Here is a 12,178-nt window from a genome sequence, read left to right as displayed (position 1 = left end):
CATTCCGCTTTTTGTCATTTCGCGTTATGCCCAGCATGCACTTCTCTATATTGTATAGTATATATCTGTGCTATTATAAGTTTCTGGGTCTCTCTTTTACTTAGGGTCCATGTTTCACACGCACTTGTGATTACGGGAAGCACACGCAGGTTTAACATTTTGCGCTTAAGGCACGGGTCATTTTTGAAGACATTATTCAGACGGTCAAAAGTACTTCAGCCCAGCTTAACTTTGCGAACAATTTCATCAAATATACATCCACCTATAGACACTTCGTCGCTATAGTACTTGTTTTCCGAATAGACCAATTGTCGATTGTTCAGGAAACGAAAAACAAAGTTCCCTGTCTTATATTTAAATATCAGTACATATATCAAGCACTCTGTCTCCTTTTTATGATTGCCACATTATCCAAGAAGAGATTTGATGAATAATATATTAGTATAATTCATTAAACTAAGAGAAAATACGTTTTATTTACAAGTAAGCAATGTGGATATACGGATCATTCTCAGCGCTGGCTCCGAAAAGTGGATATTCGGAACAAAACAAGGACATTCGGAATGTAAGACCGTAGCGTATCGTTGCATGGACCACGGTATACCGTGTGGTCAAAAAGTACAAACTTAAAAACCTAATATTTATTTACGTAAATTTTAATAAATTTACTGATAGGTACATGATTTTTTGTAAATTGGTGATCAAGTTGTATCAATGATCGTTTTTATCTAATTTCATAGGTAATTATAAAATATGCCATTCACCATTTTCTGTTTACAAAATTGGGAATCAACATAAAATTATATATCTAATTATAGTTATAAAAAAAACTGTATCCATAGATTTACGTAATAATAATGTAGGTAGTAAAATTTTCCTAATTTCTATATTAAAACGGTGGCAATGATATTTTTATTGGTCACAAATAATGCTTCATTATGGATTTTAATCGAACTTGATACAATTAAACTTATTACAAACCATATATTGCATATTAGGTATTATGTTTTATTGGCATGGAACAAAAAATAGGGGCATGTGTTATTTAATAACCATTGATTGAGAATATTCTATCCTGAGTATAATATTATTATTTAAAATAGTTCACTCACGAAACCAGAATTAACCTTAATAGATCGTACATTAACTAAAATATCTATTGGATAGCCAATAGTATTATAATTATACTTAATGAAAATACAATCAAATGTACTGTAATTCAATGGAAATCCACCAAAAAAAAAAGGTATAGACATACATCTTATTAATAAATGAGATTAAATATTAGCGTACATTTTAGCATGAATAGATAAAAAGTAAATTAAAAACAGAAAAAGTTTTGATTATAGACATTAATAATAATTATTTTTTAAGACCGTAGTTACCGAGTCACACTGTACAATTCGTATGACCGTTGGGATATTATCTCTGTTTCTCAGTACAAAATACAGTAATTTAGGTTAAAATACTTACTTCCATAACTCTGCTGTAAGTTCAGAGCGAACTGGTGATGTACCAGCCAAGATTGATAAATTTAAATTTGATAAATTCACTATTTAAACGATAGAAACTTAAAATAACACAATAGTAGTCAAAATCGCGCGCTTTGAAAGACGAAAAACAGACATCAGTCACATATGAAGTGAGCTACATTAGAAGTAGACAGCGCTATATGAAAGCGATATGCGAGAGTGAGACCGAGCTATTCTATTTGACATACGGAAAATAAGCACAAAGCAATCGATGCGAAACATGGCGTATTCCGAGTTTTTAAAAAAATATCTCTGTTTCTACATGAAAATATACAATTTTTATAAATGATTTCGGTGTAGTTAGACAAAAGAAATATAACTGCATTAAAATGTCGATTTTGACAAAAATGGATATTCGGAAAACAAGTACTATAGCGACGACTTGTTGTCCCAGAAAATATCAATTGAGTTACTGCATATGGCTCTTGCAGACGAATCATAAAATAAATTGCATCTCTCATAATTATTACGAAAAAGTGTTTCAGCAGTGGCTAAATAGAAAATTAACCATGTGCATGTAGTCAAGTTAGGTGGTGATTTGTGAAAGGCATGACCACTTCTACGACTGGAAACATGACTTTCCTGGTCTCCTATTGCCTCGGGTAGATATTAATACCGACCATGTCCGATCCTGATAGGATCATATGGGCCTCCACAGAGTGGAGGTTTGTATTGACAGATTTTGTTTTTTACGAGAAATGGATGTCAGCCACTTGCTCAACCTATTAGGACTATTATTGCCAGACCCAGGATTCGAACCTGGGACCCACGGTTTTATAGTCCAACGCTTAAGCGGCCACCGTGGGTGTAATATATTACTAATGAAATAACTGCGTCTTTCATGTTAGAAGATTCACGTGAGCTTTGTTAGTAGAAGCCCATATTGAATTCGTAGTTAATTCGAACACGAAGTTGGGTATACAGAGGTGTGGAGCCCATACGAGTCACGACCTTCGGCCATGAGGTTCCTACTATGAAGAAGAAGAATGATGCTAACACCAAAGTAACCAATACACTACCTGGCATCATGCCTATTCTTGAAGACAATGGCCAGCGTTAAATAATATACAAAGTCATACTGCGTCTCTCATATACATACGAAACTAAGTGCTCACACAGTGTAATTGTAGTTCCAAGTTAAGTAGTGAGGAGTTGGATTCACGACTACTTCCGATGCTGCTACCGTGACTTTTCGTGTATTACTTGCTATCGTCTTAGGTACACAAATTACAAAATAGACCGTGTAGGTATATCATATTGTACAGGTGAATCAGAGGTGCGCTTGCTGTGCCCATCGAGGATGTGAGGAGTGAGAGCCACATCGACTCCTTGGCATGGTGCTATATCTTTTCGTGTATACTATCGTCTCAGGTAGACAAGTTGCATAACAAACTTTATATGATTCCGACGTACGCGCGGGATTCTAATCAAGTACCAAGTTACGGAGGTGAGGATTGGAAGTCACGACCACTTCCCGACCTGGTACCATAACCTTTCGTGCATACTATCATCTCAAGTAAACAAATCACAGAAGAAAGTATGTCTCTCTGATTATGTATACGGGTTGTTAGGTAACGCTCCTGGACTACATGTAAATAATCTTTTTAATGTATCTTATAATCAATAAATGAATAAATAAAAGGAGTATGATGATTAAAAGCAATATTTATAATTGCTAATCAGGCTCTTTCAATCTCTCAGATCATATTGTTGTAGAATGTAGAGAATATAGACACTAAGTCGCTTGCCAGTATAAGGTGAAAAGCAAAAATGGTTCTGGCAGAAAACACTAACTCAATTAGTTTTCACTTCCAGGCAACATTTCGTAATTTTTCATTTAGTGCGTTTGCACAAAACTGTTTATAAGTAAATGTATATTTTATAAAAATTAGTGTTTTTCCAGACGGTAAAGTTTGAAATAAGGAACATTTTGGTATAACTAGCTCAATATGTCATTTTTTCGAATTAGTGTCTTCTGCCAGAATAGTGACGATATATTTTCAATTTTTTCATTATAGCAAATCCCAAGATGTGTTGGAATTTACTATGTAGGTACTCCAGTGAAAATAAATGTTAGCTTAGCAAGTTAATGTGATTTACTCAGCGTTAATACAATAAGGTAAGCTCTATACCAGGGAGTACAACAATAATGGGAAGTGCGTTACCTTCTGGGAGCGCTTATAAGGTACTATTGTTTGTGGAGAAATAAAATTCGTGACATAAACAGTTTGTGCATTCAATATTGGGATCATTCAGATTACGAGGTGACTATTACCGTTCGTTCATCGAATTAAAAGAAATCTTGCTCGAATAATTGAGTACCTTGGTATCAAAGTGGGACAAACGCCACCTACCACTAAAATCATATTTTAATTGATTATGGTGGTGCAAGTGATGCTTTTATCAAAAAATCCACCAAAAGTATCAAAAACGGTAGTTTTCATAGAGATTTTTGAGTTTAAAATTGGTATGTTATATGAAAAACGGATACTTTTCACACATGTTTGTCTTGGTATCAAAGTGGGACAAACGCCACCTACCACTAAAATCATATTTTAATTGATTATGGTGGTGCAAGTGATGCTTTTATCAAAAAATCCACCAAAAGTATCAAAAACGGTAGTTTTCATAGAGATTTTTGAGTTTAAAATTGGTATGTTATATGAAAAACGGATACTTTTCACACATGTTTGTGAGTCTCCTGCAAAATTTTGTAAGTGGCTTATGTCCCACTTTGATACCAAGGTACTCATATATAGTTAACTGTGTTCCTGTATTGAATTGGTAGAAATCTCACTATGAATTAACTGTGTTCCTATCAATGGGGGTTTTCTCACAAAGCACACCATATCAGTGCATATCAGCAATATCTACATGCGATAAATATAAATAATGAAGAAATGTGCTAGAAAGATTAAAATTGAGAATAGAGTAAAGTAGCATCTAATCCAAGGTTTGTATGAAAATTAGTTCTTCGATCACTTCCAAACGTTTAGGACAAAATGGTCCTTAATCCTTGTTTCAAAGATAAAACTCAACTACAGTAAAACCTCGTTAATACGAATTCCATGGGACCGAAAATAAATTCGAATTACTAACTGTATGGGGGAAAAATATAAAAATTTAGAATTATTTTTTTTGATTTTCATTAATTTCGTTTCTGATCTTATGAAAATTAGATCTTCGATCACCTCCAAACGTTTAGGCAAAAATGGTCCTTTATCCTTGTTTTAAAGATAAAACTCAACTACAGTAAAACCTCATTAATACGAATTCCATGGAACCGAAAATAAATTCGAATTACGAACTGTATGGGGGAAAAATATAAAAAATTAGAATTTTTACCGAATTGGGTCATAAAGCGTCAAGATTATTTTTATTACGATCATAAAATAAGTAATTTTTGATGTTTTAAGGAAAGTCTGTCACAATTTTCAATGACTGGCCCATGAATTAGTGTACTTTATTACGATTTATTGAATATTTTTATATGCCAGGGACTCTGAAATCATTTCGAATTATTTTTATATGAAAATAATGTTCAAGGGACTTTTTTTTCGGGAAAATTTTGAATTACGGCGAATTTCGAATTATCAGTATTCTTTATTGAATATTTTTATATGCCAGGGACTCTGAAATCATTTCGAATTATTTTTATATGTAAATAATGTTCAAGGGACTTTTTTTTCGGGAAAATTTTGAATTACGGCGAATTTCGAATTATCAGTATTCTTACTAACGAGGTTTTACTGTACATAATATAACTTTGTGGGAAAGAAATTGACAAGGCTGTAAAATGCAATTAATGTGAAAGTAATTAGGAAAAATAAAACATGGATTCATTAATTTTTTTTAATGTCAAACTTATCTTAAATATACCTATATACTTAAATGACGACTGGCATTTGTAATCAATGTTTATTTTGAACAATATGTATAATATCTGTCGAATAGAAATATTACAAAACAAACATTTTTTTTTATTGAACAGAGGTGCTTTGAAATCCCATTGGTGCTAAAAATTTATACAAATGGTAAAAATCAGAATTTTTACAGTGAATAGAATATTGGTATGGGTCAAAAAAATTGTAGTTATGGTCAAAAAAATATAGTGAGAAGTTGATGCAACGAGGTTCAGGTACTCCTTGCATTACATAAAAGTAAATCGCTACAGAAATATAATATTCATTACACACTTTTCACAAAGGTAAAGGCCACAATAGATTCAATATGTGTCTCAAGCTTGTAGAAAAATAACAACTTTTTATGTTAAATCTAATATTTTTATTGCAGTTTTGTAATGCCATTTGAGTCACATCAAGAGTTATGTACATATTTATGAAATATGTATTGTGAAATTGTGAATATTTCACATAATATATTATACTAAATATTACATTTTATTACATTTACACAAACATACTGTAGAAACTCAATTACATAATGAACATTTTGATGCTGGGTAAAAAAATACTCAGTGCTAAAAATTTACAGGCGAATAACTCAACTTATTGTCATCTTCTAAATCAATTTAATAGTATTAATGGAAACACACGACTAGTAATACACGCAGATGAGATTTAGAGTGTGTGTAAATTGTTTAGTTACAATGGCAGGCTTTGTTAAGATTGAGCGGTATTATGTTTATAATTGAGCCTCTACTGTAAATGAGTATTGTTATTTGAATCTTATATCCTTTATTAGGGAATGAATTGATATTACATGTGTTCACCTGTTTATAAATTTACAATGTCAAACAATAATCATTTCCAATAACGAAAAAATGAGAATGGTGAATATTGAAACAATATGAGATCCACTGCAAGTATGCATTGCTAAATTTCAAGTCCACTCGTGATAAGTATTTTTTTAGCATTTTGAAATTCATCATCACAATAACTTGTCAATGCAAAATGTAAGTTTTCGACAATCTAATTTTTGTATACACTAATAGTTAATAGACTCTTACACATATTTCCATTATGGGAGCGTTATGATTATTGGGAAATGTTATTCAACGGAGAAAAATAGAAATCGATTCGGTGAAAAGTTAATTTACAATAGATAATAGACCTGATTATATTATTGTGAATTCAACGGATCGGTTTGTTGGAGTTTTAATATTAAAAATCCAATCAATCGAGAAGTTAACAAAAAAGAGACAGTTTATTTCTTCTAATTATGAAGATTATTTTACTCAAATATCTTTTCAATATACATGACATGGTATCCATGGATTTAAAAAAATATCTATCTACTCTTACTATACTTATAAAGTGATAAGAAGAATATTCATATTTTAGTATTTCAAGAAAATCGATCAGTGATTTTATTGAAAAACAAAACAGTGATGTATGTAGTACTTCCAAAAACTTATATTACATGGCCTTGAAGCAAATAACAATTTCGTTTTCACGCTATATCGGAGATCACATAGCACTAAAAGTTAAGATATTCCATCCATAAAACAAAAACCCTCAAATGGTAAATTATTTTCACCTGTAGTAGGTAAACAATTGCAATAAAAAACCTATTAACTAATCATTCACTAATCAATAAAATTGTCTGTAACACACGAGGAAATGCCATGCCGCGTCTCAAAGGATGTCGAGAGCGACCATCAAGATGCGTAGGCGATATCGAGACTGTATGTTTTATGCAGGTGTGGATGCGATCACTTAATTTCCTTAACGTAAGCGTCGAGTTCCGCATCGAGCTGTTCGGCCGTCGGAGCCACTGAGGTATTCCTTCCTCCCTTTCGTCCGCCTCTTCTGTTGTCCCTGTCTTGTCGGCCGCCTCTCGATGCTGCAAGAGAAAAACCGAATAACGCCAATTAAGCAAAATAATATAGGTATAGATCCACCAGTATAAGTTGTCTGCTGAGTGAGGGCGCCATATGCCAACATTTCACTTAGTATCATTATTATTTTTATACTGTGATGAACTTAGTTCTAAATTCGAACACTGGATGATTTACGATGGTACATCTATCTATATTATTGTATTTTTCTTCTATGCTACCCAAACAGATTACTAGCGAATATTCACCAGGTGACTATGTATACACAGAATGTATTCACTTGAACAAAGATCACAAAATGACAATATAAACAACCTGCGTAATTGAACAAAATAAATTTATAGTATCAATTTGTTTTCATGGAATTGTACTAAGTAAACGCTAACTCGTTTAATTTACAAAGACTAGTCAATCATAACGTATTATTAAGAATTGACAATGGACTGAAAGAAAATACTCACATCTGGGTGGCTGGCGTTGTTGTCTTTGGGGTGCACTGCGTCCATTTCTATCGCCACCCGGTGATCGGTTAGGCATTCCAATTCTTCCGCCCGTGCCACCGAGGGCTCCTATGTCGGAAGTGGCCAGCTGGATGTTCATGGCTCGCCCGTCCAGAGGGACTCCGTTGTATTGCTTCATCGCCTTGAGGGCGTCGGCGCGCCGCTCAAATACTACATCCGCAGTCCCTGTACAACAGATGCATAATTATAAGGCAATCTTTCTAATGACAATTTTGCATTTCATTCTCTAAATGTGTCGAATTTATTCTGTGTATTTAAAATTAAATCATGACCTTGGCAGATATGAAAATAATTTGATATTTTCATTGATACATCATAATTTATTATTATTAGGGTAGGGTTCAGCTAATTTGATATAGGTTTGGCGTGTTTTATATTTGATTTAAGAATGATTTTGGAAAAGCAATGGGGGTCATTCATTATTAGTCTGTCTGTTGGTATGCAGTAGATGAGATATTATCTATTGTGCAACTAACTTTACTATAGTCGAAACAGATTGAACTTTTGATGATTTTAGTGTAATGTAATGACCATTTCCTTATTATTTTAACTGAAAAAAGAAATTCCATCAAGTAAATACTGATCAATTAATAAATGAAATGTATTTTTTCAAATAAACATTATTTTATGATTATAAATGTAAATTTTTAGTGTCTAACGGACATTAAAATGAAAAACATACAAACTAATAATTATTCTACATGTTGATAGAATTGATTTAGGAGAAAAAAAGTGTTTTATTTTATGGCAGTGTCAATATTGATTCACATGTTTTTATTTAGTTCAGTGAGTTAAAAACATGTTTGAAGGACATGTGGTTTTTGACCTATTTGAAACAAGGTCAACATGTAATTTTTTAATCAAAAGTAATAGAAAAATAAAGTCCATTGTATTATCACATCTGATTATTCTGGAATTAGCATGGTGGATGGTGGATCTCCATTAACTTGCATTGATTCTGTGTGTACAAGTCCAATCGTTAATTAGCGGACATTTAAATATTGGAATAGAAATTTGAACTCCTAAGCTTTTCCAGTAACGAGACTAGGCAATCAATAATTCAAGTTGCGATGGCGGGTTTCGAATGAGTTTAAATAATAGTACTCACCTAGGGATCTGCCAGAACGATCGTAATGTACAGAAGCACTCTTGAGAGTGCCAAATTCAGCAAACAGCTCCTGGACATCAGATTCGGAGACGCCAAAGTCCAGATTAGAGACGAGCAGCTTAGTGGGGCCAGTCGAGCCCCCCCCTCCGCCTCCACCACCCAAGGGACCCCGCCCGGAGATCTGCAGCTTTTTAACTCCAAAGTCGGAGAACATGTCATGCTTCCAAGCGCTGTTTACATCTCCCTGAAATGCGTCTCTCAATGTACAGGGAGCACCGGGAACTCAGCCCGGACCGTTCCACTAGAAAACAAGTTCTGGAAGGAACCATTAGTAATCGGTGCTACTCTATACATCGTCAGCTAGATCCAGCGTCCGTTGGATTTTCAAACACAAAATATGTATTACAAAATCATTGCACAACATGTGAAATCAAGTATCGGTCTAAATATTATAACATCCATAACAGAATATTATTAAGTGTTTTAAAGAGAATACAATTTAATACATTGCAATTAAAAATAAAATACACAGGTAGTAAACATAGTAGGAGGATCACAAGAAAAGTTTCGGACAAACTTGAAATTTAAAATTAGTGTTCCAAGAAAACTATATCACTGAAAAAAAAATTACAGTCCAAATGTTTGCACTTGTTTCACTTCAGTCACTATTTTGTAAATAATTTGCTTTCAATTCTGCGTTGCATGTTCTTTCTTGCCTCTCCTCTTCATGTCGACTGATGCTCACATCTTAGGTGAATTATATTCCTTATCTTCTCAGTTTTTCAACAGATGTTAGGTAAAATCTCTTCAGATGATTCATTCGTTCCATTGGATTTGAGGAGTTGTCAATTACAACAGATCTAGCAGCATATTCGTCTTATTTTGTGGTAGCTAACGAAGCTATTCGAGGATAAGGAGTGAGTTCAACCGGTACGGCATGTTGCTCCGAGAACTCGGGGGTAGTGCGCGATTAAAATCAGCAATGCAAAGCAACAATCAAACTTGATTGTATTTAGATGGTCAAACCATGTTAAAGTAATCAGTTACAGTGGAAGTGAAAACGGGGCGACTGTCCCTCATGATTTGATAAAAATACGGCGACGAAGCTACTCAAAACAGGCTATTGAAGGCAGACGGCACACGAAAGATCGCCGAAACGAACGACGAAATCCATACATCTGCAATAATCGTCGCAAAGAATGACAGGCAAAGCGATAAGCGACCGTATTCCTCGTGGATTGTTTGTATCATCTGCGAAGGATGGATACGGCATACGTACGGTATGCTAGCTGCCACGAAGAGTATTGCTCTAGAAACCTTCGTCAAGGAAAACCCAAAGGATATCCTGCGGCGAGTAGTGTAGGTATATTGTCATCGCAGTGATTTCATGTGTGCATTTTAGCAATTCAAAATGGCGCCTCCATTTTCATTCTTATTCCCATATTCAAAAGAAAACAGTAATCAAGTAGTTACCCTGGTATAGTTTTGAGATTTCGAAATTCCGCCACGGTTTCGACCTCTTTGTACGCCCCCGCCGGCGCCGGCGCTGGGGCGACTATTTCGAAAGCCGCCACCACCACCGCGGCGCGCTGAGCCATCTCGCCTTCCACCTTGGCCTCGTCGGGGACCTCCGCCGCCGCCACCACCGATCCGTGGTTTTCTAGAGGATTTTATGATGTCATCCAAACTCATATCAATTTTATCCACCATCTTTATTATAATTGAAAATCACAACAACGATGAAACAAGTAAAATGCAGAACGACAACGAAAACGAAATGCGATATTCGTACGCTGACGACACAGCACGAAAACAAACGGCGTGAAGTTGGCTGCGTCTCTGCGGTTGCAGTTGGCAATAGCTGTTTCCGTTAATACCATAAACAACACACCATCATTATAATTATATTTCCCCAATATTTTCCCTATTTTTCTTGTGGTTACTTAAACACAAGAAATAATAAAATGAATAGTTATAGAGTAGGTAGGTATTACAAGTTTAATACCATTTTTAAGTATTAAACTAGGTACCCTTTCTCTTGTATTAAGTAAAATTATTGGATTGTGTTGACATTATTTCTAATAGTGTATATTTAGAGATTTTTATCGAACCTCATGCAATTTATTCTTAAAAGCTCTGTTGTCAATTATTATTATCCTTCTCTTTTGGTGGCATCTTCTATCGAAGGTTAGTGACCAATCTGGAATAGGTACACCTCCATATCCTGGGCCAGTCATGCCAGGTCTTCAACGTATTGGATATTATTGAGAGCAGTGACGTCCATAGATAAAATGCCGTCCCTTGGCAGCGCCAAAAAGCCGCCTCATTTTTTTAATATAATATTTTGTATCATCCTTTCCTGAGTCCAACATCTAAGAAATGTGTTGCATGGATACATTACTGACAAAATATTAGACTAATTATTCGCAAATCTGCACGTGTCATTTCTGGTCACTAAGGACGTCGAAGGGCAACGGAAGTAAACCAGATATCGCGAACCCGATAAAACCAGTGAGTCGATTTTTTTAATGGAAAGATAATATTTTCGTTATTACTAAGTTTAGGTAGCTATTTCTATATATTCCAAATGATTCTCCTCGATTTGCCGCCATTCGAGTAACTGCCGCCCCCAAGCGACGCTCAATCTGCCTACTCCCACGGGATATCACTGATTGAGAGGTTGCGTAATCAAGAAAATCACCTCTTTTTTATTTAGGTTTCTGTTGCCACTCTACCTTGATTGAAATTATAAAGTAACCACTTCGATCGGTTAATAATTATTATGGTGAAACAAAATTGGTTAATAAGGAGTAAGTTATTGTTTTGTATCTAATGTTATTAATATACTGTTGATACCTACCTAGTAGGTTTTTTAATACATTTGTGAATCACAGTTAAGTACTTACTCGCTTACAATATTGCCAAGGTACTTATAGGTACAATTTTTCGTTACCAGCCAATTAATGGGTCCACATATTATTTTAATTTATTTTGATATTATGTGAAATCGTTGTTTATGTACCTATTACAGGGCTCGAAATGGACAGGAGCGCACCGGAGCGCCGTTCCGGTACGTGAAATCGGTAAAATTATTGCTCCGTCTCTTGGAAAAATATGTTGACCGTCTGAGCTAGATAGGCAATATAATAGAAAATCTAACACACTTCTATTAATAAAATACACATAAAATTTGATAACCATGTAAATATCTTCAGAA

General features: G+C 34.5%; 1 protein-coding gene and 1 long non-coding RNA gene across 2 annotated transcripts; one reads left to right on the top strand and one right to left on the bottom strand.

The window, feature by feature from the left end:
* Window positions 1-4,678: 4,678 nt before the first annotated feature.
* LOC147073659 (uncharacterized) lies at window positions 4,679-6,286 on the top strand. The gene is made up of 3 exons (XR_015070337.1): window positions 4,679-5,128; window positions 5,260-6,101; window positions 6,149-6,286. It is a non-coding gene; the product is annotated as an uncharacterized LOC147073659 (long non-coding RNA).
* On the bottom strand, window positions 5,371-10,802 carry Ref1 (RNA and export factor binding protein 1). Its single transcript, XM_085944177.1, has 4 exons — window positions 10,435-10,802; window positions 8,962-9,205; window positions 7,794-8,018; window positions 5,371-7,337 (listed from the first exon to the last, which is right to left on the bottom strand). Exons 1-4 carry the CDS (start codon window positions 10,669-10,671, stop codon window positions 7,207-7,209), a joined length of 837 nt encoding a protein of 278 aa, XP_085800303.1. The 5' UTR covers window positions 10,672-10,802; the 3' UTR covers window positions 5,371-7,206.
* Between the last annotated feature and the right edge of the window lie 1,376 nt (window positions 10,803-12,178).

This window comes from Rhyacophila brunnea, unplaced genomic scaffold (genome assembly GCF_057557595.1).
Source record: "Rhyacophila brunnea isolate RB1 unplaced genomic scaffold, BYU_Rbru_1.0 scaffold_17, whole genome shotgun sequence".
Taxonomy (NCBI): Eukaryota; Metazoa; Arthropoda; class Insecta; order Trichoptera; family Rhyacophilidae; genus Rhyacophila; species Rhyacophila brunnea.
This window is presented reverse-complemented; position numbering and strand designations above follow the sequence as displayed.

What these genes read in the sequence shown, in the direction of transcription:
- Ref1 (XM_085944177.1), bottom strand. Translation starts at nt 10,671, where the DNA reads ATGGTGGATAAAATTGATATGAGTTTGGATGACATCATAAAATCCTCT. An exon ending in AATCTCAAAACTATACCAGG is followed by an intron (nt 9,206 to 10,434) that starts GTAACTACTTGA and finishes GACGCATTTCAG; the next exon opens with GGAGATGTAAACAGCGCTTG. An exon ending in ACAACGCCAGCCACCCAGAT is followed by an intron (nt 7,338 to 7,793) that starts GTGAGTATTTTC and finishes TTTCTCTTGCAG; the next exon opens with CATCGAGAGGCGGCCGACAA.